The 27,003-nt window shown below is 43.3% G+C and overlaps 1 protein-coding gene across 7 annotated transcripts in view; it reads right to left on the bottom strand.

The window, feature by feature from the left end:
- DGKB (diacylglycerol kinase beta) overlaps positions 1-27,003 on the bottom strand; it is a 575,083-nt gene that overhangs the window by 488,347 nt on the left and 59,733 nt on the right. For 3 of the 7 annotated variants that reach the window (XM_050938613.1, XM_050938610.1, XM_050938611.1), the window contains exon 2: positions 12,867-13,134. The exons of the other annotated variants lie outside the window; for them this stretch is intronic. In XM_050938613.1, the coding sequence (XP_050794570.1) occupies positions 12,867-12,936 (70 nt within the window). In that variant the 5' untranslated portion in view covers positions 12,937-13,134. The remainder of the gene's footprint in view (positions 1-12,866; positions 13,135-27,003) is intronic. 7 annotated transcript variants of the gene reach the window in all.

Consider the following 27,003-nt stretch of genomic DNA (forward strand, 5'->3'; position numbering starts at 1 on the left):
TGTTCTGTACCGTCTGCCATGCCATTGTAAATTGACGATGAGATGACGGTTATCAGTCGTTCTGTACCATCTGCTGCTCTCATGGGTGCTCCTGGCTGAGGTCAGCCAGGGGTGCAAAGACAAAAATGGGAATGATTCCCGGGGTCATTCCCTCCTTTATGTTGTATCTAAAAATAGAGTCAGTCCTGCCTAGAATATGGGGCAAGTGTGCTAGAGAACCAGCGTACTAGAGAGCACAGCCGCTCTGTGTCAGATCCCGCAGAAATGATGAGCTGCATGCCATTCTAGCGGATGCCCCTGCAACAACACCACTCGTTGCTTCCCTGCTCCCCCAACCCTCCTGGGCTACTGTTGCAGTGTCCTCCCCCATTTGTGTGATAAAGTACTAAAGAATGCAGGAATAAGAAACACTGACTTGTTAGTATATAAAATGACGGGGAGGCAACCTCCAGCTACTATGATAGTCCAGGCAGGACATCAAACGGTGCAGGGGAGAGGAGCCCAGCATCCTGCTGCTATGATAGTCCAGGCAGTACAGAATCTTTTCTTTAGACATGAAAGGAGGGGGCTGATGGAGCTCAGCCCCCAGTTGCTATGATGAGGATGGTTACTAGCCGTTCTGTCCCATCTACTGGGAATGACTGGGAGTCTTTCCTATTTTTACCCAGGCGCCTCCAGCCAACCTCACCTGAGGCCAACCAGGAGCACTCATGGGCTGATGATGATGATGGATAGCAGTCATATTGTACCGTCTGCCACCGGGGAGGGGAGGGGAGAGGGTGCTGCTGTTCAGTGCGGCAGCATCGCGACTACCAGCAGCATGCAGTAGACATAGGGTGACATATAAAAAAGTCAAACTATTTTTTTCCCTTTTCTTTCACGGGGGGGAGGGGGATAAATTGACGAGCTATACCTTGAATCACCCCGGACAATGTGTTTGACCCTACAGGCATTTGGAGCTCAGCCAAGAATGCAAATGCTTTTCGGAGACTGTGGGGACTGTGGGATAGCTGGAGTCCTCAGTACCCCCTCCTTCCCTCCCTCCATGAGCATCCATTTGATTCTTTGGCTTTCCATTACGCTTGTCACGCAGCACTATGCTGAGTCCCTGCTGTGGCCTCTGTCTGGAGATTTTTTTCAAATGCTTTGGCATTTCATCTTCTGGAACGGAGCTCAGATAGAACAGATTTGCCTCCCCATACAGCGATCTGATCCAGTATCTCCCATACGGTCCATGCTGGAGCTCTTTTTGGATTTGGGACTGCATCGCCACCCATGCTGATCAGAGCTCCACGCAGGGCAAACAGGAAATGAAATTCAAAAGTTCGCGGGGCTTTTCCTGTCTACCTGGCCACTGCATCCAAGTTCAGATTGCTGTCCAGAGCGGTCACAATGGTGCACTGTGGGATACCGCCCGGAGGCCAATACTGTCGATTTGCGGCCACACTAACCCTAATCCGATATGGCAATACCGATTTCAGCGCTACTCCTCTCTTCGGGGAGGAGTACAGAAACCGGTTTAAAGAGCCCTTTATATTGATATAAAGGGCCTCGTTGTGTGGACAGGTGCAGCGTTAAATCGGTTTAACGCTGCTAATATCAGTATAAACGTGTAATGTAGACCAGGCCCCTCTCTCTCTAGGAAGTTTCTAAAAGTGTTCCTGGCAAAGATAGCCTTGAAAATATAAATTTATGAAAACCAATCTCCAGGACTAAAAGTTTGTCACTGTGATTTCCTCTAAAGATTATAGGTTATTCATACTCCCCCACTACAGCCATTCAGGGCTGAGATTTGAAGACATGTGGCTTTGCTATTTTTAGTACTGCTAGATCAATTTGCAGCACTGACTCAGCTGCCACTGATGGCACTAGGGTGGTAGGAAGCTCCTTTCCAGCTGGATGCCAGAGCAGCCACTATGCCCTTTGGTCACAAAGAAAGCAGCTCAAGAGCATGACATGCTGCATGATTCAGGAGAGCAAGATTAGCCTAAGAACAAGGCACTGTTTTCTAATCCTGCTTCTGGAATTAAACAAAGGGCCATATTTTAGGATGATTAAGTCAATGACATATCTCCTACTGATGTCAATGGAAGCCCTAGTTTCCCCATGTGAAAATGGGGATTCTAATACCTGTCTCACAAAAATGAGATGTTCCATTGAGCATTGACCCTCCCCAAACTAATCCTGCACATAGTGATGTGATCACAGTGGAGAGATCACCCCAGCTTCACCCACATTTCTCACTACCCTATCCATTCAGGCTGCTATTGTTATTAATAAAGCATCATGCATGTGCCTGGCACTTTACAAACACTCAAGGAGGCAAGGTCTCCCCTTTTGGACGAGGGGCCTGATCCTGCACACAGACTACCCACCGACTTCAATAAGAGCTTTTCATATGCAGACTTGGCAGTTTCAAGAATACAGGCCTGATCCAAACTCCTCTTTCAGGCAATGGAAATACTGCCCTTGATTTTAACAGAAATTGGATCAGTCACTCTGTTGGACCAAAACTAAGAAACAAACAGTAAAAGGTTCAGGAGCAGAGAAAACAAAGACAGGGGCAAAGAGGTGATCACTGGTGGAGGTCTAATAAGAAGAGGTATATCTTTCTCTTCTACTCCATGAGTTATAATTTGTATGCATTTCTCTATGCTTTGCTCTTCAGGATTTGGCATCTACTCTATTTTCATAATCATAATGTCTTCAAAATGAAGAAAATAAAAGAAAACTAAAATAAACTACAGTTTTCTAAAACCACTAAAGGACAACCACCCCAAACTTGCACTACTCCTTCTTCATAAGAGTAGCAGCTATGAGATTTTAACTTGATCACTTAACTCCTCTCTTTGGAGGAGACAAAAAAATAACTATAATCTGGAACAATTATTATTTTTAAAAGTCATTAGCTACTGAGGAGCTAAATCTGAACTAAAATGTACTTTCTTTTCCCCAAATTCACTTTTCTTCTCTTTAAAAGAACACTTGTGTTGCTCCACAAATAGACTTTTGAAGCAGAAAATTAATTAAAAATGGAGACTGTAATGATCTTGGAGTTCATTAAATAAAACTACTGAATGAGAAAGAAAAAAACTTTAATAAAACAAACTGGAGAGCATCTCTGGTGAACTCAGCCAGGGGGTGTCCCCAGCGCCCACCTTCAGGGCACAGCTCCAAATTCCTATGTTCATAATACTGTCCTTATGAGGGAACATCTCTAAATTATAATCTTCTACAAACATATTTCTACATCATCTCTCTTAAAGAAAAACAAATTAACTTATGTACATATATATATATATATATAAACAGCTAACAATTATTTAACAACAATTCTCAAACCATGTAGTACATTTCCATAAACCCAACCTCTCAACTACCTAGAGAGGAGAGGTTACCAGCAAATCACTCTCAACTGAGTCTTTACCACTCACTTTCCTCAAATACCCCTTCTCCAAGAAGGTTAGCAAGTCTCTAAACATCCTGAAAGACTCAGTCTCCTGTTCTGATCTTCTCAGTATTAGCCTTTCATTGGCATCTGAGTGGCTCTCTTGTTCCTTAACAGTTTCTCCTTTGTGACTCAATGATAAAGGATCAGTCAGATGGGAAATGGCAGAGTCAAAGTGTTGGAATTTTCTGGGATTAGTTGTAAATCCCTTTGATTATATTGAAATGGGTCTCCCTGGTCTGTCTAGAGTACATTAGATCTTGGAGGCAGCTGTTCTTTAATGATACCTCTTTGGCCTACAGTATTCGAGGTGTGATTCCTCAGACACACTCTATCCCCTGGGTTAAGAGATGGGAGATGGGCCTTTTTATCAAAATAATATTTCTGCTTCGACTTCTGATTTTCATCTTCTGTATGTTTTCATTGTTATGAGATTTCAGCAAGATATCAGTGGTTGTTAAATAAGATCTGTCCTTTTCCCCCCATTAACAGCAAAGCAAGAAAAAATCCATTCTCCCAGGATGTACTTTGGTAAACAAGTTACGCTTCATACAGATCACCCCCATTGTCAAAAGTCTTTTTCATAAGGTTCTTTATTGTCCCTAGAGACCTTTCCACAATTCCATTTGATTGGGGGTAATTTGGACTTGATCTTTTGTGATGAAAATCCCAATCTATGGCAAATTGCCTAAAATCTGCACTGGAAAATTGCAGCCCATTATCGCTGAAGACTTCATCTGAAATTCCATGTCTGGAGAAGATTTCCTTCATGCTAGTGAACACTTACTATTAGTACTGTGCAGTGTGCAAATTTCTGGATACAAAAAATAATGATCTAGGACTATTAAATAATCCTTTGATTGCCAGGTAAATAAATCAGTGCCTCATACACTTTGTGGAACTGGCTGAGGTCTCAGTTACTGCCTGCTGGCATGGTTTGTATTTCGAGCAGAAAAAGCAGTTTCCTACCACATTTGCAATGTTGTGATCAATCCATGGCCAATATAGCATATATCGTGCTCGTTGTTTGCACTTCTCAATTTGTAACTGACCCTCATGGATTTTCTGTAACATTTCTTTTTGGAGGCTCACTGGAATTACAACCTTATTACCCTTGAAAAATCACCCACTCTATCACAGTATGTTCATGTCTACAGGTCCAATAATCTCTTATACTTGGACAGCAACTACTTATTTCTTCAGTTTAATTATCACTTCTTTAAGGTTTCCCAACGATTCATCTTTCTCTGCTTCATCTCTTATTTCTTGCAGTTTCCTGTTAGCTAAGAGAATTGACTTTACAATTATACCTGCATAGGCTTGCATCTCATAGACTCAGACTTTAAGGTCAGAAGGAACCATTATGATCTTCTAGTCTGACCTCCTGTACAACGCAGGCCACATAATCTTACCTACCCACTCCTGTAACAAACTCTGACCTATGTTTGAGCTATTGAAGTCCTCAACTTGTGGTTTAAAGACTTCAAGGTGCAGAGAATCCTCCAGCAAGTGACCTATGCCCCACTCTGCAGAGGAAGGAGAACCTCCCCTTTTTCCCCCCAAACCAAATACGGTGATCAGCTAAACCCTGAACATGTGGGCAAGAGTCACCAGCCAGACATCCAGGAAAGAATTTACTGTAGTAACTCAGATACCACCCTGTCTAGTGTCCCAACACAGGCCATTGGACATATTTGCCGCTAATAGTCAAAGATCAATTAATTGCCAGAATTAGGTTATCACATCATATCATCCCTCCAAGCTTAGTCTTGAAGCCAGATACGTCTTTTGCCTCCACTCCTCCCCTTGAAAGGCTATTCCAGAACTTCAATCCTCTGATGGATAGAAACCTTCATCTAATTAAAAAAAATCTAAATTTCCTGATGACTAGTTTATATCCATTTGTTCTGGTGTCCACATTGGTGCTGATCTTAAATAATTCCTCTTCCTCCCTGGTATTTATCCCTCTGATATATTTATAGAGGGCAATCATATCTCCCCTCAACCTTCTTTTGGTTAGGCTAAACAAGCCAAGCTCTTTGGGTCTCCTTTCATAAGACAGGTTTTCCATTCCTCCGATCACCCTAGTAGCCCTTCTCTGTACCTGTTCCAGTTTGAATTCATCCTTCTTAAAAATGGGAAACCAGAACTGCACACAATATTCCAGATGAGGTCTCACCAGTGCCTTGTATAACAGTACTAACACCTCCTTATCTCTACTGGAAATACCTCGCCTGATGCATCCCAAGACCGCATTACCTTTTTTCACAGCCATAACACATTGGCAGCTCATAGTCATTCTGTGATCAACCAATACTCTGAGGTCCTTCTCCTCCTCTATTACTTCCAAGTAATGCCTCCCCAGTTTATAATAAAAATTCTTGTTATTAATCCCTAAATGCATGACCCTGCACTTTTCACTATTAAATTTCATCCTATTACTATTACTCCAGTTTACGAGGTCATCCAAATCTTCCAGTAGGATATCCCGGTCCCTCTCTGTACTGGCAATAACTCCCAGCTTTGTGTCATCCGCAAACTTTATTAACACATTCCCGCTTTTTGTGCCAAGGTCAGTAATAAAAAGATTAAATAAGATGGTTCCAAAACCGATCCCTGAGGAACTCCACTAGTAACCTCCTTCCAGCCTGACAATTCACCTTTCAGTACGACCCGTTGTAGTTTCCCCTTTAACCAGTTCCTTAACCTGACTGGCTGTCTCTAAAGGTTTGTCTGGTTTCATGGAAGCCACTGCTCTGGAAAATGCATCTGCAGTGAACATGAATTTACTGGGCATGTAGGTCACAACCAAGTAATACTTTTGAAGCTTTATCATCATGCTTTGAATCCTTAAGGTACAGTCATTTAGAAGTTTACCAAATAACGCTGTCAGGGGCTTGTGGTTCATTTCAGCTTCCACTGGCTGTCCATAAATATACTGATTACATTTCTCACAGGCAAACAACATTCCTAAAAGTTTCTTCTCTATCTGAGTGTATCTGGTTTCTGCCTCAGTCAATAATTTGGATTCTTATGCCACTGGTTACCAACAATCCTCACGCTTCTGTAAAATCACTGCACCTAACCGAGACTGCGAAGCATCTGTGAGATTTTAACAGGCCTTCTGGGTGCATAGAACTTGAACATAGTGTCTTGTATCACTTGTTGTTTTAAATCTTCCCATGATTTCTCCTGTTCTGCACCCCAATACCATTCATTTTTATTCTCTAGGAGTTTTCCCAAAGCTGCTGCTTCGGTAGATAGATTAGATACGAGTAAGGCTATGTGTTTGTCATCGAGGTCACAGAAGTTACAGATTTCGTGACTTCTGCAACGGCTAGCCTGGGGGCCATCTGAGCAGCTCAAGCAGCTCCTGGACCAGATGCACCAGCCACTCCTGGGACACGGCACACTCCTCCCCCAGCAGCAGCAAAGTGGTTCAGGGCTGGGGCATGGAAGGGGGTTAGGGCTCTGAGCGGCATTCTGGAAGCAGCGAAATGTCATAGACTCAGACTTTAAGGTCAGAAGGGACCATTATGATTGTCTAGTCTGACCTCCTGCACAATGCAGGCCACAGAATCTCACCCACCCACTCCTGTAACAAACCCCTAACCTATGTCTGAGCTACAAGTTCTCAAATCATGGTTTAAAGACTTCAAGATGCAGACAATATTCCAGCAAGTGACCCGTGCCCCACACTGCAGAGGAAGGCGAAAAATCGCAAGGCCTCTGCCAATCTGCCCTGGAGGAAAATTCCTTCCCGACTGCAAATATGGTGATCAGCTAAACGCTGAGCATGTGGGCAAGGCTCACCAGCCAGAAACCCAGGAAAGAATTATCTGTAGTACTCAGATCCCACCCCATCTGTCCCTCCCTCAGCTTCACATGCTGTCTCTGCCCACAGGCACCGCCTCTTCAGCTCCCATTAGCCATGGCTCCCGGTCAATGGGAGCTGCGGAGCCAGCGCTTGGGGCAGAGGCAGTGCACAGAGCCATCTGTCCACGCCTCCACCTGGGGGGGGGGGGTCGGCGTCTCCGTATAGGGGGGAGCCACAAGGAGCCAGGCAGGGAGCCCGCCAGTCCTGCCAACACCCTCTCCCAGAGCACCTGCAGCACTCCCTGGGCCACATCAACTCCCCAGAGTCCCCTGGGCTGTCCCCCCACCTCGCAGATTTAGTCCGGGGTATATAGTATAAGTCATGGACTGGTCACAGGCCATGAATTTTTGTTTACTGCCCATGACTTTTATTAAAAATCTCCATGACTATACCATAGCCTTAGGTATGAGTTTTCCAAGATAATTAACCGTTTCCAGGAACTGCTGGACAATTTTCTTTGACTGTGGACATGGCATCATTTCAATGGCTAAAATCTTCCTCTTGTCAGGTTTTACACCTTCACTGGAAATAATGTCCCGAACAAAAGTCAGTTCTGTAATCCCTAAAACACATTTCTCCCTATTTAGTCTGAAGTTTGTAGCTCTAGTTATATCCCAGACTTCCCAAAGTATATGATCCTACTCCTTTTTCGTTGAGCCCCAGATGATGATGTCATCCCTTGAGTTGTCAACACCATTAATATATTCATAGATCACATGTACGGTTTTGTGGTACACTTCTGGTACTAAAGCTGTGCCACTGGGCCTTTGATTTAGGGACTACATTCACTGGGCTATCAGTCCTCACCTCTGACAAAGCTAGGATCAAGTTATATACTAGACCTGGGTGAAATTTTTCATTCAAAACTTTCTCAGTGAGAAAGGCTGTACAGGTCAAATGAAATAGTCTGCAAATTTGTGTCAATTTCACCAAATTGTTTAGGTTTAAAAAAAATGTTTTGTTTCAACAGTTCTGAAATGAAATGTTTTGATATTTTCAATATGTCAAAATTTCTTTCAATTAAATTTAAAAAAATATAAAATTGATATTGAAATGAAATGCTGAAGTGCTTAAAAAGGTTTCTTTCAATCTCCTGGTGCATGTAATAGACTACCAAGTATTTCAAAGGGTTTTGTATATCATGCCAGTCACGCCAACACAGTGCAGTTAAAATAATCTAAAGCATGATTTTATAGTATTGTTCCCAGTCCAAAAAAAAAAAAAATTATTGTCCACACTCTTTTGCTGTAGAAGATTAGCCTGATCTCAGTGAGGATTGGTAAAAGGGTCTGACTGTCCTATCAATCAGTAAGGGCTCGATCCAAAATCCATTGACCTCAATGGGCTTTGGATAGGGCTCAAATGAGTACTATATGCATCAGCACTAACTGAAATAAAAACTATAAATGTTGTCTTACTCAATTACAAACTACTATAGCTGTTTAGAGTTTTCAGAAAAGTTAAGATTTTGAAAATTAAGCTTACATATCAAATTAAATGCAAGAAACAGCAAATGAAAATCCAACTTGATAGTCTGTGGCTGGCAAATGAATCATTGACATATTTTATAATTTTCATACATATCATCTCATAAAAACATGTTATTCATAAAAATGTTTAACATGCTGTTTGAAAAAAACAATTGGAGCTTGTTTAACCCTTTTCCAGTTCCTCTGGAGATACAGTATTACAGTATCCAATATGTGTTTTCAATTTGATATTACAAATATTACTGTAGATATAAAAGTAGGGTGACCAGATAGCAACTGTGAAAAAACGGGACTGGGGTCGCGGGGGGGGGGGTATATAGCCACCGATATAAGAAAAAGTACCCAAATACGGGACTGTCCCTTTAAAAATGGGACATCCGGTCACCCTAAGGCCTAGTCTACACTAAGCGTTTAAACCGATTTTAGCAGCGTTAAACTAATTTAACCCTGCACCCGTCCACACAACTAGGCCCTTAATATTGATATAAAGGGCTCTTTAAACCGGTTTCTCTACTCCTCCCTGAAGAGAGGAGTAGCGCTGAAATCAGTATTGCCATGTCGGATTAGGGTTAGTGTGGCCGCAAATCGACGGTATTGGCCTCTGGGCGGTATCCCACAGTGCACCATTGCTGTCCAGAGCGGTCACAATCTGAACTCAGATGCAGTGGCCAGGTAGACAGGAAAAGCCTCGGGAACTTTTGAATTTCATTTCCTGTTTGCCCTGCGTGGAGCTCTGATAAGCATGGGTGGCGATGCAGTCCCAAATCCAAAAAGAGCTCCAGCATGGACCGTACGGGAGATACTGGATCTGATCACTGTATGGGGAGACAAGCCTGTTCTGAACTCCGTTCCAGAAGACAAAATGCCAAAGCATTTGAAAAAAATCTCCAGGCTATGATACAGAGTCCACAGCACAGTGCTATGTGACAAGCGTAACAGAAAGCCAAAGAATCAAATGGACACTCATGGAGGAAGGGAGGGGGTGCTGAGGACTCCAGCTATCCCACAGTCCCTGCAGTCTCCGAAAAGCATTTGCATTCTTGGCTGAGCTCCCAATGCCTGTAGGGTCAAACATATTGTGCAGGGGGGGGGGTTCAGGGTATATCTCGTCAATTCACTCCCCCACCCCCTCCCGTGAAAGAAAAGGGAAAAAAATTCATGTCTTGACTTTTTTCAATGTTACCCTATGTCTACTGCATGCTGCTGGTAGACGGGGTGCTGCGTCACTGAACAGCAGCATCCTCTCCCCTCCCCTCCCTGGTGGCAGACAGTACCGTACAAAAGGACTGATAGCTATCCTCATCGTCATCCTGTGAGTGCTCCTGGCTTGCCTTAGATGAGGTCGGCCGTGGGCACCTGGGTAAAAATAGGTATGACTCCTGGTTATTCCCGGCAGATGGTCCAGAACGGCTGGTAACCGTCCTCCTCACAGCAACTGGGGGCTGAGCTCCATCAGCCCTCTCCCTTTCATGTCTAAACAAAAGATTCTGTACTGCCTGGACTAGCATAGCAGCAGGATGCTGGGCTCCTCTCCCCACCACCATTTAATATCCTGCCTGGACTATCATAGCAGCTGGAGGCTGCCTCCCCCTCATTTTATCTCACTAACAAGTCAGTGTTTCTTATTCCTGCATTCTTTATTACTTCATCACACAAACGGGGGGACACTGCCACGGTAGCCCAGGAGGGTTGGGGGAGCAGGGAAGCAACGAGTGGGGTTGTTGCAGGGGCACCCCCTAAAATGGCATGCAGCTCATCATTTCTGTGGGATCTGACACGGAGCGGCTGTGCTCTCTGGTTCTCTGATGCATTGGCTCTCTAGTACACTTGCCTCATATTCTAGGCAGGACTGACTATTTTTAGATAAAACAAAGGAGGGAATGACCCGGGAAGTCATTCCCATTTTTGTCTTTTGTCTCACCGAGGCCAGCCAGGAGCACCCATGAGAGCAGCAGACAGTACAGAACGACTGATAACCGTTATCTCATCGCCAATTTACAATGGCACAGCAGATGGTACAAAACGACTGGTGACCGTCTCTGCTACGTTGCAAAGGCAAATGAATGCTGCTGTGTAGCACTACAATACCACCTCTGTCAGCGGCATCCAGTACATATACGGTGACAATGACAAAAGGCAAAATAGGCTCCATGGTTGCCATGCTATGGCGTGTGTCAGGGCAATCCAGGGAAAAAAGGCACGAAATGGTTGTCTGCCGTTGCTTTCACGGAGGAAGGAATGAGTGACGACATTTACCCAGAACCACCCGCGACACTGTTTTTGCACCATCATGCATTGGGATCTCAACCCAGTATTCCAATGGGCGGGGGAGACTGCGGGAACTATGCGATAGCTACAGGATAGCTACCCACAGTGCAAAGCTCCAGAAATCGACGCTAGCCTCGGTACATGGACGCACAACGCCGAATTATTGTGCTTTATGTGGCCGCGTGCACTCGACTTTATACAGTCTGTTTCACAAAACTGGTTTATGTAAAATCGGAATAATCCTGTAGTGTAGACATAAAAAAGTGTGTAGTTCTGGCACTATTAATTTGACTCTTTTGCTGACTGATTTCCTAACAGTCTCACTGTGGCAGTCAGCATAGTTCTAACTATATATATCATGGAAATAAAAGCATTTTATATATATTGTATCATTCCTTAATACTGTTACAATATTACATCTGCCAGCTCATCTAGACTGTCAAATTGTTTGTTTGCGTTCCAATTCTTATTCCTTCAGTAACTGCTAAATCCATAAGCCCAAACATGCACCTTGTTTAAAGCTCTATTCTTTTACAATTTTAATCCTTCTGAGAGTGGTATTTGGTATAAGACTCAGATTTGGGGTACACTGGAAACATATCCTGTAATCTAATTCTGCCATAAATATTCATATCTCCTTCTCTTTTCTCAACATTAATTTTACTATTCTCAATAGTTGGATTCTGAGTGAAATGGTTCAAACCCAGCCAAAGTTGTGAGATACTGTGAAAAAAGTTGCACTTGATGACTAAGTAGTGTTTCTTATAAAAGCTACACATTTTAAATTAAGAAGTCTTGAGCACAGTTTGAAAAATTTTCTTACCAGTGTCGTCATCCAGTGAGAACACTTTCACCTGGTTAGAGTTTCAAACCAAGGATTATATCTGGCAGACCCAATATTCTTTTGAATAAATTATCTTTACTACGTGAAAACCTTTATTACGGATACAAAGCAGTTGGGAAGACATAACATCCTTTTGTTCCAAGCAATCTTAGACTGGGTAAAATAATTTACTTTATAAAATCCTAGTCCTCCCACTAACGCATGCAAACAGATCCCACAGAAAACAACAGGAGTCACACACATTCCTATTTTCAACACTTTCAAATCCCTACTGTATCTTCATGTATCTCAACACTGGAAACCATCCTCCTGGTAAAGAGCTGGATACGCTCCTTCTAAAAATCCATCAATATTTCTCTGCATCCACCAGCATCAAATGCAATAGTACAAGCCAAGATGCTTGTATCACTGATGGCTGAGCATGCTCTCTTTACACCACTTCCAAATCCTACATGCCTTTTAAGTGCAACAGTAAGTTTCACACCACATAGCAAGCAAATTGGCTTCCAGGTAGTCTACAATCCTTTTGGCAGAAGTATTTCATAACCCGTCCATGAATATTTAGTATAGGTAGATCTTCCCAAACTGAAAACCCTATCTGTTCTTAAAAAACTTTTTAAGCCATCTATGCTAAAAAGATAATTTACTGAGAAACCAAAACTTTGGGAACAAAAAGTCTAATTCAAGCTAAAAAATAAAATAAAATTTAATCACCATAGAATACAAATTTAACATGCCAATGAGTGGCACATTTGTCTATTCAAGGCTGATCATGACACCCACCTGCTGTTTTTATTTCATGGGTTAAGAAACATCTCTGCTTATATGCCAACATACAGCCTCAGGACAATCTTTTGTATTACATTTCAATTTGAAGTCGACAATGTTGAATTAATATAGTGAAATTATATAGAATATTTCAAAACAATAAGTACTTACATTCTGCATATTTCTGAAGCTGAGAGAATTCTGAAGGACTGAGGTTAACCCACTTCTCCCGGTTCATCATAATGGTGATAAGGCTCCTTATTAAATATCAGAAAAATATGCCATTTGACCCACGTGTTAGCAGCTTGCAAATTCCACGTAGTTTGGTAGTTTCAATTCACAGTGCTTAGAGAGTTTGAGAGACATAGAATCAGTCTATAAAAAATGTTTGATGGTATAAACTGTTTTGAATATGTGGCTTCAATGATGAATTACAGCACTGTTAAAAGAAAAGGGGAAAATAATTAAAATATACATACCAAGCACAAAATTGGTACAACTTTTACTAACAATGAGATGAGTTGTTCAAATATATCACTATTCTAAAATTTTTACTAGTTCTATTTGTATTTCCAAACCTCACTTTTCACTAGCTATATACATGATAATTAATTTTAAACATTATGATTATAATAGAGGTTTTAATCTTTTAATGCCATCTCTAAAAAACAATTGTTAGCATAAACATAGTTACACTACCATGGTTCAATTCAGGCAACAAGATAAAACTAGTGCCCAGTCTCAATCCAACTTTATGCAATTTTTATCCCCATCAGACAGGATTGTATGCTTACTAATGGGATTACTAACAGTACTACTCTTTACAATAGATAGGTAACAGTAGTATTTCTTGGGAGAGTCGGGCTAAGGTAATGATGAAGATGGAATTCAGACAGGAGATTACCACTCTTTCCCTTTCATCATGTCAAAGAAGAAGAGGTCAGAGGCTACAGGGGAGGAAGAAGAAAATGAAAGGAAGAACAGGAGAGGTTGGTGCACTAGAAAAGACATACAAAAAAACCTGTCTAACAACAGACAGCACCTCTTTTCAGTCTCTGATTTGATTACTGTATCTGGATAAACCAATTCAGAAATCAAAAAGAGAAATGAACAACAGAGTAGATCTAATTCACCCAGTGTAAGATAACTTTTTAAAAGTAAGGGTCATTCCCAAATTAAGTTACTTTTAGACATTGGTGCAACACCATATCACTTTTAAAAATTTGGAATCCTGAATTACACTGCAGAATGTCTGATCACACTTAAGGCTTGTCTACACTACAAAGTTAAGTCGACATAAGGCAGCTTACATAGATCTAATTATGGAGGTGTGCATGCTACAATGTTTCTCCCACCACTTTAACTTGCCTGATACACTGACCTAATAAAACCATCTCAATGAGAGGTGTAGAGCTTAGGGTGACACAGTTAGAGCGACACAGTGTCAGTGTAGACACTGCATTGCTTATGTTGCCTTAAGTGGCCTTCAGGAAGTATCTGACAATGAACGCCATTGCCCTGCAGCCAGGTACGCAGGTAGTGCCCCTCTCTTTTAAAGCCCCAGCAAGTTTTGAAATTATTCTTCCTGTTTGCTCAGTGTGAAGAGCTCACATGACATGCTCAGCTGGGCAGTAGCTGGCTCCATGCAACAAACACACTCCTGCCTGGAGTACCTGGATAGTGGTGGATCTGCGGAGTCTGTGGGGAGAGGATGCTTTGCAGGCATAGCTCCACTCCAGCTGCAGGAACTTGCTTGGGGCATGGAAGAGAAGGACTACAATAGGGACCGGCAGCAGTGCCATGTAAAAAAAAATAAAATCCAAGAGCTGCAGCAGGCATAGCAGAAGAAAAGGGAGGCAAATAGTCACTCCAGTGTTGAGCTGCAGACAAGCTGCTTCTACGAGGGGACTGGGGTCAGGGTGATGATATGGGGGGCAGGGAATGGGAAGGAGCAGTCAGGGTTGGGTCAGAATGCTTAGCTTTAGGCTGTGCAAAAAAAAAGAGGGCAGGTTTCAAGGAAGAATGAAAAGAAAATGAAACCAAAGTGAAATTTCTCCTGGGACAAGTAAAAATGGATGCCACTGGCATTCACTTTTTCATATAGATGTAAACTGCGCAGGGTTTAAATACTGATGGAGGGTGAGAAATTGGTACAATTTTTGTACACCTGTCATACATTATTCATTAAAGAAGAGAGATTTACTTATCCTGAGGAAGGTTTTTGAATTAAAACAAAATCCAGTTTTCAGGAAATCTTTACTTTAGTAAACATGTTACATTAAAATAAATTGCAGCATTACATGGCTCTGTACCACGTTATTAAAGGTGAGTCAGTGTCATATGACTAGATACTGTATTTCCATTAATACACATATTCAGAATTGGAATGAACTTTTGTTATCGGAACATGACTTGGGTCTCTACTTCCACAGGGATCACAGATGTACAGCGGTATCCTTTGGTCTCTCACCTCTTTCAAAGGAAGGAAGGAGTCTGAAAAGCAACCAGGTATCAGAAAAAAACTGGACCAGCACCTCCTGTTTCAAGAATCTCTGTCTTTCCACTGCACCTCTAGTTACATTTGCTCTGATATACTCTTTTGAATCTATTGCAGGGGTCGGCAACCTCTGGCACGCGGCTTGCCAGGGTAAGCACCCTGGCAGGCCGGGCCAGTTTGTTTACCTGCCGCATCGGCAGGTTCATTGGACCACGGCTCCCACTGGCCACAGTTCGCCATCCCAGGCCATTGGAGGCAGCAGGAAGCCGTGACCAACACATCCCTCACCCATGCCACTTCCCGCTGCGCCCATTGGCCTGGGACAGTGAACCGCAGCCAGAGGGAGCTGCGGTCAGCCAAACCTGCTGATGCAGCACGTAAACAAACTGGCCTGGCCCGTTAGGGTGCTTACCCTGGCAAGCCGCATGCCAGAGGTTGCCGACCCCTGATCTATTGCCTCAATTCTCTATTGGAATGGTAGTACTGAAATATATTTACAACAGAATTCATCAGAGCTAGTAGCTGCAGAGAAATCATAAGGATTTATTCCCCTTTGCTTTCTCTTTGCATAGGTGCACATGTCCTGATATAGGACTGTAGGGAGGGAGGGGGAGAGAAGTGTACTGCATGTAAGTTACAACACTCTACAACAAATCATTAGATATACATGTAAATAATCTCTATCTGAAACAAATTCAGGTGTTTGAGGTTTGTCTTAATTCTGGCTGAAATATTCTTCAAATCATACAAAGCTTAAAAAGAAAGGAAAAAGCATTCCAGAATCCAGGACCTCCCTACACTCTTCCTGTCCCCCATTACATGTATCTTCTAGGGCTGAAGCAGTACCCAAGGCATTCTACCCCACAGGAGATTAAGCACAATGGACAGCCACACACACACACACACTCCTAGCTGTGAGCACATTTTTGGTGTATGTGCTTGTAAATTCCCTGTTCTGCCCCCCTCCCCCCCCACTTTAAAGATACTTTCCCTTGCACGTATGATGCTTACCTCAGGATTACATAGGTACGTTTGCATGGGCGTGGAACAAAAAAAAAATCTACTTATGAAAACTGAATTTATCTTCATTATTCTCTGTCACATGGTGGCTGCTGATAACATTCACTGGACAATAGCAATCGGTGAATGTGCACTGTCATAGTCAGGCACACACAGCAATCATTACGAGGTTCATAGCATGGTGCAAACAAACAATGTCAGGCTCAGCACACTACAGCAACACACATTACTGTGGCTCATTATTAAAATGCTCCTTCAAGGCCCCCTCAGCTGAATAGCCTCCCTGTTGATCTCCTCTTACAGCCTTGTGGTCATAATGCACAGCACAATACTGAAGAGCAGTGCAGGATCCATGCTTTGTGACAGATGGCTTGGCTTGCAGGTTACCAGGGCAGCTGAAAAGCAGCTGGATGCCCACGGAATGATGGAATTGAGAAACCTGCATCATGAGATGCTGAACTTACTCTCATGAGGTATTGCAAACCCTTCTCAAAACACCCTGTGGCTAGTTGAAAAGTGGGATACCTCTCCACCATGCACAGCTCTCTGTGTCCATGAAACAGTTGCTACTGTGGATGCAGTCCAGCAACACAAGGATTGTAGTGTGGGCATGCAACCCCGGTTTACTTACAGCGTCAGCATAACTTAAGTTGACAACTTTGTAGTGTAGTCAAGGCCTTAGTGTTACGTAAATGGCAAACTGTGTAGCACTATCATAAAATAACCAGGTAACACTGTCTGTCCCTTTGTTACACAAGTGATAAAATGCATTGACTGATAAATAAATAAAGTGATTTATTTTACAGGTATCTAAGAACAAGAATAAGTATGTTAATAGTTCTAAACATGCTAATTTTCTATCTGAGGAAAGTTAGAAAAATAGGAACAAATGCCAAGAAGTTGCTATCTAAATAGCTTAAAAGGGTGTTTTGTTGTTTTCAATTGGGTTGTTTTTCCACCTGTGCGCAAGAAACAATGGTGCAAATAATCTCCTCTTATGGAAAAACATTCAGGAGAATAAACATGCTCTAGAAACAGCACAAGTTTATTTATTCATAGATTCATAGATTCTAGGGTTAGAAGGGACCAATGTGATCATCTAGTCTGACACCCTGCACAAAGCAGGCCACAGAACCCTACCCATCCACTTCTATAACAAACCCCTAACCTATGCCTGAGTTATTGAAGTCTTCAAATTGTGGTTTGAAGACCTCAAGCTGCAGAGAATCCACCAGCAAGTGACCCATGCCCCACGCTGCAGAGGAAGGCGAAAAACCTCCAGGGCCTCTGCCAATCTGCCCCGGAGGAAAATTCCTTCCTGACTCCAAATATGGCGATCAGCTAAACCCTGAGCATGTGGGCAAGACTCACCAGCCAGCACTCAGAAAAGAATTCTCTGCAGTAACTCAGATCCCATCTCATCCAACATCCCATCACCGACCACTGGGCATACTTATCTGGCGATAATCAAAGATCAATTGCCAAAATTAGGCTCTCCCATCATACCATCCCTTCCATAAACTTATCAAGCTTAATCTTAAAGCCAGATGTGTCTTTTGCCCCCACTACTCCCCTGGGAAGGCTGTTCCAGAACTTCACTCCTCTAATGGTTAGAAACTTTCGTCTAATTTCAAGTCTAAACTTCCTAGTGTCCAGTTTATACCCATTCGTTCTTGTCTCTACATTGGTACTAACCTTAAATAATTCCTCTCCCTCCTTAATATTAATCCCTCTGATATATTTATAAAGAGCAAGCATATCCCCCCCTCAGCTTTCTTTTGGCTAGACTAAACAAGCCAAGCTCTTTGAGTCTCCTTTCATATGACAGGTTTTCCATTCCTCGGATCATCCTAGTAGCCCGTCTCTGAACCTGTTCCAGTTTGAATTCATCCTTCTTAAACATGGGAGACCAGAACTGCACACAGTAGTCCAGGTAGGGTCTCACCAGCGCCTTATATAACGGTACTAACACCTCCTTATCTTTGCTGGAAATACCTCGCCTGATGCATCCTAAAACCGTATTAGCTTTTTTAACGGCCATATCACATTGGCGGCTCATAGTCATCCTGTGATCTACCAATACTCCAAGGTCCTTCTCCTCCTCTGTTGCTTCCAACTGATGCGTCCCCAATCTATATCTAAAGTTCTTATTATTAATCTCTAAGTGCATGACCTTGCACTTTTCACTATTAAATTTCATCCTATTACTATTACTCCAGTTTACAAGGTCATCCAGATCTTCCTGTATGATATCCTGGTCCTTCTCCGTGTTAGCAATAACCCCCAGCTTCGTGTCATCCGCGAACTCTATTAGCACATTCCCGCTTTTTGTGCCAAGGTCAGTAATAAAAAGGTTAAACAAGATTGGTCCCAGAACCGGTCCTTGAGGAACTCCACTAGTAACCTCCTTCCAGCCTGACAGTTCACCCTTCAGCACAACCAGTTGTAGTCTCCCCTTTAACCAGTTCCTTATCCACCTTTCAATATTCATATTGATCCCCATCTTTTCCAATTTGACTAATAATTCCGCATGTGAAATTGTGTCAAATGCCTTACTGAAATCAAGGTAAATTAGGTCTACTGCATTTCCTTTGTCTAAATAGTCTGTCACCTTCTCAAAGAAGGAGATCAGGTTGGTTTGGCACGATCTACCTTTAGTAAAACCATGTTGTACTTTGTCCCAATTACCATTGACCTTAATGTCCTTAACTACTTTCTCCTTCAAAAATTTTTCCAAGACCTTACATACTACAGATGTCAAACTAACAGGCCTATAGTTACTCCGATCACTCTTTCTCCCTTTCTTAAAGATAGGAACTACGTTAGCAATTCTCCAATCGTAAGGTACAACCCCTGAGTTTACCGATTCATTAAAAATTCTCGCTAACGGGCTTGCAATTTCATGCGCCAGTTCCTTTAATATTCTCGGATGAAGATTGTCCAGGCCCTCCGATTTTGTCCCATTAAGCTGTTCAAGTATGGCTTCTACCTCAGATGTGGTAATATCCACCTCCACATCCTCATTCCCGTTTGTCATCCTTCCATTACCCCTAAGCTCCCCATTAGCCTTATTAAAGACTGAGGCAAAGTACTTATTTAGATAATGGGCCATGCCTAGGTTATCCTTAACCTCCTTTCCATCCTCAGTGTGTAGCGGTCCCACTTCTTCTTTCTTTGTTTTCTTCTTATTTATATGGCTATAGAACCTTTTACTATTGGTTTTAATTCCCTTTGCAAGGTTCAACTCTACTTGGCTTTTAGCCTTTCTCATTTTATCCCTACATGTTCTGACCTCACTAAGATAGTTTTCCTTGCTAATCCCACCCTTCTTCCACTCCTTGTAGGCTTTCTGCTTTTTCTTAATCATTTCTCTGAGATGCTTGCTCATCCAGCTTGGTCTACAACTCCTGCCTATGGTTTTTTCCCCCTTTCTTGGGATGCAGGCTTCCAATAGTTTCTGCAGCTGCGACTTAAAGTAATTCCAGGCCTCCTCCGCATTTAGATCCACAAGTTCTTCAGTCCAATGCACTTCCCTAACTAATTTCCTTAATTCTTTAAAGTTAGCCCTTTTGAAATCAAAAACCCTAGTCCCAGATCTATTTTTGTTTATCCTTCCATCTAGTTTGAACTGAATTAGCTCATGATCACTCGAACCAAGGTTCTCCCCTACAACCATTTCTTCTATGAGGTCCTCACTACTCACCAAAACCAAATCTAAAATGGCATCCCCTCTTGTCGGTTCTTCAACTACTTGGTGAAGGAATCCATCAGCTATCACATCCAGAAAAATCTGAGCCCTACTATTCTTGCTAGCACTTGTCCTCCAGTCTATATCTGGGAAGTCAAAGTCTCCCATGATCACACATTTCCCATTAGTGTTCACTTCATTAAAAACATTAAAGAGGTCTCTATCCATATCCAAATCAGATCCCGGCGGTCCGTAGCACACCCCAAGCACTATCTCAGGGGAAGCTCTAGTAGCTTTCTTTCCCAGTGTGATTTTTGCCCAGACAGACTCTGTCTTGTCCATTCCATCACTTATTTCTTTACAGTTAACCTCCTCATTGATGTACAATGCTACTCCACCACCTTTGCCTTTATTTCTATCTTTCCTAAACAGCACATAGCCTTCAATACCTGTACTCCAGTCATGGCTACTATTCCACCACGTTTGTTACCCCTATAATATCCGGTTTCACTTCCTGCACCAGTAGCTCTATTTCCTCCATTTTGTTCCCTAGGCTCCTCGCATTAGTGTATAGACATCTTAATTTATGAGCAGTTTCTTTTGTCTTTCAAGTTCGAAAGCAGCCTCGGGTAGAGTGTATCTGTGCAGATTCTAAATTCTTCCAGAGATGCCTGGGAAATCTATAAGGACTGCAGGATCCTCTCCCCATAAGCCTCATGGTTCTCTTCATAGCCATGCTGCCATTGGCTGACTCCTTAGCCACCCCCGCCAGTTCACCATACAGAGAAGTTAATGCTCCAGCAACACTTACTCAAACATGGATTTCCCATCAGAAACCAGCCACATCCCAGGGGAACTTTGCTCCTGAGTGCATCTACTCCTTGGTCATTTTCCCTGCCCATCAAAATAGACTGACCAATCATTTGGAATTTCAGCAGAGGGTCTTCATGACCCCTTGTTGTGGGAGGGCGAATTGGGGGATGAACACCTTCTCTGCTCATGTAACGCTGACAGTCCCTGATCATCGGCAGGCGGGATCAAACCTGAGACCTCTGGAGCTTAGTGCATGAGACTCTACCACATGAACTAATAGCCAACTGGCCCTTAGCTAAGGCTGTAGAGCAGACTCTGACACACACACACTCGACTATACTACACCAAGGAGGTATGTGGATTACACTCACACCCATGACAATGTGCAATGGAAGATCAAGACAAGACAAACGCAAAACTAACAGTATCCAGAATTGAGGCAGACTGGAGTAGAACATGCCCATAGGATGCAACTATTGATGCCAAATACCTAATATCCTAATCCTGAGTTCCTCAGTAGAACATTTTCAGATACAAAGTATTAGCAATATTGATTATATTGACATACCTGCTTTTTGAAGCTGTAGCCAGTCTAAATCCTGCACAACACACTATACACAGAATAGTCTGAAGACCCAAAGAAAACTAATTACAGTGAAAAAAGGCTAGCAGTGCCAAGAAAAAATGAATAATTAGCTACTACAATAGTGAAAGGAGAACTTCTTGTTAGTGAAGTTGAAGGAATGGTTCATGCAAGCAAACAGTATGAATTTCAATATGTTCAAATATAAAGTCATATCTAAGAACAAAGAATGCAGGCCATGATTACCGAACCAAGATGCTATCCTGAGATGCAGTGACCAAAAAAAACTTGTGGGAGGAGGGGTCATGGTGGATAATAGCTGAATATGAGCACCCTGGGCAACACTGGGGAAAAAAAGTTAATGTGATCCTGAGATGTATAAACCAGGCAATCTTGGCCAGGAGTAGAGAGAGAAAAATTTAGGCTTGGAAAGATTCAATTTAAAACGATAGTGGTCGGTAAATTTTGATTTCGGCTAACACACTGAAATCGACAAAAGCAATATCCATCAGTGGCAGCTGGTGGAAATGTAACCTCCTCTTACAGCTGGCTTCTGCCGGGATTGCACTCCCTTAACCTTGCGGCCAAGCAAGGAGCCCTCTGCAGCCTTGCAGGGCCGTGACAGCAGAGCTGCAGAGGACTCTTTGCATGACCATGGGGCTGGTCACACTGGATCCATGCAGATGCAAGGAAGGCTGCGGTCCTGATAGGGCAGAGCAGAGACTGCTGGACCAGGGCAGAGCGAAGGACGAGCCCCCAGCCATAGGGGGCTGAATGGTTAGGACCACGGCCTCCCCCATACTTTGCACTGCAGGTATTGGCTGTCACTAGCCCTGCAGCCATTTGGGGAGCCCTCTGCAGCTCCACTGTCACAAACCTGCTCACTCATTCACCAGCCAGGAGTGGGAGGGAAGGACATCCCTGGGCAGGAACCATTCAGCAACAGGGTGGCCTTCCTTGTGGCTGGAGGCCTATCCTCTTCTTTGCAGCCCTGGCCAGGCGTGTCTGCTCTACTGGACCAGTACCGCAGCCTCCAACGCTTATGCTCAGATGTCTTGGGCTCCTCAGCCACACAGAGAACCCCCTGCAGCAACACTGTCAGTGCTGCCCTAACTCCAGTCCCCTGAAACTGTAAGAATAATTTTAAAAAAATCTATATTAATCATCAATTTTTATATGCAACACCTCTATATTTTGCACTGGTGCAACCACTATGGGAATACATTGTATAGTTCTGGTGCCCACAATTCAAGAATGACATGGAAAAATTGGAGAGGACGAGGATTCAGCGAGAACCACGAGAGCCATTAAAAGGACAGGAAAACATGCCTTATAGTGAAAGACTCAAGGAGCTCAATCTATTTAGCTTAACAAAGAGAAGGTGAAGAGGTGGCTTCATCAGTCTCTAACTACTTACACGGAAAATAGACAATAGGGAAAAAAACCTCTTCAGTCTAGCAGACAAAAGGCAAAATAAGGTCCAGTCACTGGAAGTAGAAGCTAGACATATTCAGATCAGAAATAAGGCATACACTGCTAATAGTAAGGGGTAATTAACTAGTGTAACAACTTAGAAAGGGTTGTGGTGAATTCTCTATCACTGGAAATTTTTTAAATCAAGATTGTCTGTTTTTCTGAAAGATATACTGTAGTTCCAACAGGAATTCATCTGGGGAAGTCCTATAGCCTGTGTTATGATCACAATGGTCCCTTCATGCTTTATAAATTGATAAATCTGCGAAATATAGACTATTGATGTGGACATGGAAACAATGAGATACAAAAGCTCATAGTATGGTTAAATGTAAGGTGGCAACTTTATTTAAACCTAGTACCTAACTTGGTTAGCCAGCCCAAACTACATGGCACAATTGTTCCAGTGTGGTTCTCAGTGGGCACCAATCTGAGGGCACATATTAAGGCCAGGTCCCCATATCGCCTTCCAGTCTACCAAGGGATCCTGACTAGAAGCCAGAGTCCCAGCCCATTCCCCTCCTCCACACTGGAGGTAGGAGAGATAAGCGGAGCCAAACACTGTGTGAGGCACAGAAGCAGTGCCATTCTCAGGACTATTAGCCAAGCAGACTACTGGGTTACAGGACCTCAGACTGCACTTCTAACCCGCCAACTGCACTGGAACCCTCCAAAGTTGTAACAATTGTAACTTAAACCCCACAAAAACCCAGCCCTCTTGGATGCCAGATGGATGGTTTGGCAGTAGCAGTTTGGCAATTTTGCCATATAGGAAAATCTCTTCCAGACCCTAAAACTGACAATCAGTCTAGCTCTCAGCATTACAGGAGATCAGATCCAGCAACTAGATTAAGGATGGGAAGGGTGGGGCTGAAACAGGGAGCCCACAATGGCTACTTCATCTAAGCAGCGGCACCCTCCCTTTCCAGTCACTCCAGACATTAGCCAAACACATCCACCACTTAATGATAGCAGCAGTAGGTGTGAGAGATTCCAAAGTCTAGGCTCTGGGTATGTCTACACTACGGGATTATTCCGATTTTACATATACCAGTTTTGTAAAACAGATTGTATAAAGTCGAGTGCACGCGGCCACACTAAGCACATTAATTCGGCGGTGTGCATCCATGGTCCAAGGCTAGCGTCGATTTCCGGAGCATTGCACTGTGGGTAGCTATTCTGTAGCTATCCCATAGTTCCCACAATCTCCCCCGTCCCTTGGAATTCTGGGTTGAGATCCCAGTGCCTGAGGGGGCAAAAATCATTGTCGCGGGTGGTTCTGGGTAAATGTCATCACTCATTCCTTTCTCCAGGAAAACAACGGCAGATAATCATTTCACACCCTTTTTCCCTGGATTGCCCTGGCAGACACCATAGCACGGCAACCATGGAGCCCGTTCAGCTTTTTTTTTTTTTTTTTTTATCATCACCGTATGTGTACTGGATGCTGCTAACAGAGGCGTTACTGCAGCGCTACAAAGCAGCATTCATTTGCTTTTGCATGATAGCAGAGACAGTTATTAGTCGTTCTGTACTGTCTGCTGCCATTGTAAATTGGCAGTAAGATGATGGTTATCTGTCGTTCTGTACTGTCTGCTGCTATCATGGGTGCCCCTGGCTGAGGTCGGCCGGGGTCACAAAGGCAAAACTGGGAATCACTCCCCGAGTCAATCCTTCCTTTATGGTTTCTAAAAATAGAGTCAGTCCTGCCTAGAATATGGGGCAAGTGTACTAGAGAACCTGTGTATCAGAGAGCACAGCTGCTCCGTGTCAGATCCTGCAGAAATGATGAGCTACATGCCATTCTAGGAGGTGCCCCGGCAACAACCACACCTGTTGCTTCCCTCCTCCACCAACCTTCCTGGGCTACCGTGGCAGTGTCCCCCCCCATTAGTGTCATGAAGTTATAAAGAATGCAGGAATAAGAAACAGTGACTTGTTAGTGAGATAAAATGAGGGGGACGCAGCCTCCCGGTGCTATGACAGTCCAGGCAGTACAGAATCTTTTCTTTACACAGGAAAGGGAGGGGGCTGATGGAGCTCAGCCCCCAGTTGCTATGATGAGGACGGTTACCAGGCGTTCTGTGCCATCTACTGAGAATGACCGGGAATCATTCCTATTTTTACCCAGGCGCCCTCGGCCAGCCTCACCTGAGGCCAGTCAGGAGCACTCACAGGCTCATGACAAGGATGGCTAGAAGTCCTACTGCACCATCTGCCACCAGGGAGGGGAGAGGAGTGGATACTGCTCTTCACTGCTGCAGCATCGTGTCTACAGGCAGCATTCAGTAGACATAGGGTGACACTGAAAGAAGTCAAGAAATGATTTCTTTCCCCCTTCTTTCATGTGGGGGCAGAGGGAGTAAATTGTCGAGCTATACCCTGAAACACACTGGACAATGTGTTTGAACCTACAGGCATTGGGAGCTCAGCCAGGAATGCAAATACTTTTCGGAGACTGCTGTGGACTGTGGGATAGTTGGAGTCCTCAGTCCCCCCTCCTTCCCTCCATGAGTGTCCATTTGATTCTTTGGCGCTCCGTTACGCTTGTCACACAGCACTGTGTAGCCTGGAGATTTTTTTCAAACACTTTGGCATTTTGCCTTCTGTAACGGAGGTCTGATAGAACAGATTTGTCTCCCCATACAGCAATCAGATCCAGCAGATCCCGTACGGTCCATGCTGGAGCTCTTTTTGGATTTGGGACTGCATCGCCACCCGTGCTGATCAGAGCTCCAAGCTGGGCAAACAGGAAATGAAATTCAGAAGTTCACGGGGCTTTTCCTGTTTACCTGGCCACTGCATCCGAGTTCAGATTGCTGTCCAGAGCGGTCACAGTGGTGCACTGTGGGATACCGCCCAGAGGCCAATACCGTCATTTGCGGCCACACTAACACTATTCCGATATGGTAATACCGATTTTAGCGCTACTCCTCTCGTTGAGGAGGAGTACAGAAACCGATTTAAAGAGCCCTTTATATCGATATAAAGGGCCTCGTAGTGTGGACGGGTACAGCGTTAAATCGGTTTAATGCTGCTAAAATCGGTTTAAATGCATAGTGTAGACCAGGCCTCTGATGCAGCATGTGAAACTCCCACACAAACCCCCACACTGTGCAGCACCAGGAAAGAAATAGAAAAAAGCAGTCCCCCTCCATCATCCCATGCACGCTAAAAACAAACAGAAAACGGAGGGGCAAGCAGAGGAAGCACATGAAGCTCTGTCCCAGCTGATCCTGATTGAGATATTCATTCTCTCTCCACTGCTCCTGGCCCCACCAAAGCTACACTCCCATTAGTGAGGTGAGCATTTGTGCATGCATCAGGAATGAATCACGGCCATCTGATGAAAATAACAGTCATTTTTCACGTAAATCTCTGCTTAGACTTCTGCCTTGTCCTGTTTAATTAAAAAACAGAATCAATACGGGCCTTACAAATAAAACATATTAAAGATAGATTACCGTGTTGTTCATATTCTCAAATTAAAACAAAATATGGGATAGAAGTGAAAGAGATGGCACTAAAATGATGACTGAACAATAGTAAAGACTGGTTGGAACAAGCACAGTGGAATGGAAAAATAGCAAAATAATTGTGGATGATGGCAGTTAATGGTAATTTATGTCAGCTCTCACAGAAGCCAGTGCTAGACAGTAATGAGTCGACTTCAATAGCAAAGAAAAGAAGAAGAACTACATTAGGCGGAACTGACATTTTATCAGATAGCTACGATTCTAACTTGGGAATTTCAGTCGTTTTATTTATGTCAAAAAATAACTAAGGCCATCAGGGAATTTTTCATTAAATTACAGACTGGTTCTGATGGATTAGGTTTTACTGAAGTCAATTTTATTTTTAAATGGCTGATTCAATTAAGTTACTATGCTGCTATCACTATCTTTTACATTACTGCTGGTATTCTGAATGATATGAAATTCTTCATCTGTACAAATTAACATTAGTGTATGCTATATAGTTGTAGCTTAGTTCAACTATTTAATAAAGATACTTAATTTGAAAAATCTGGCATTAGCATGAGTGCCCATGACAAGACAGTGACTAATCAGGGATCTTAATTGCTCTGTCCCTGTGCAACTGGAATGACTTTGTAGTTGAACTTTCTATGAAGGGGGAATCATTGTGTGCCCAGTCCATGTCTGGGGGTACCCTTTGCATACATACATATCCCACCTCACATGTGCAAGAGGGGGCTCTACCATCTGAGACAGCA

The sequence above is a fragment of the Gopherus flavomarginatus genome, chromosome 2 (genome assembly GCF_025201925.1).
Source record: "Gopherus flavomarginatus isolate rGopFla2 chromosome 2, rGopFla2.mat.asm, whole genome shotgun sequence".
NCBI lineage: Eukaryota > Metazoa > Chordata > Testudines > Testudinidae > Gopherus > Gopherus flavomarginatus.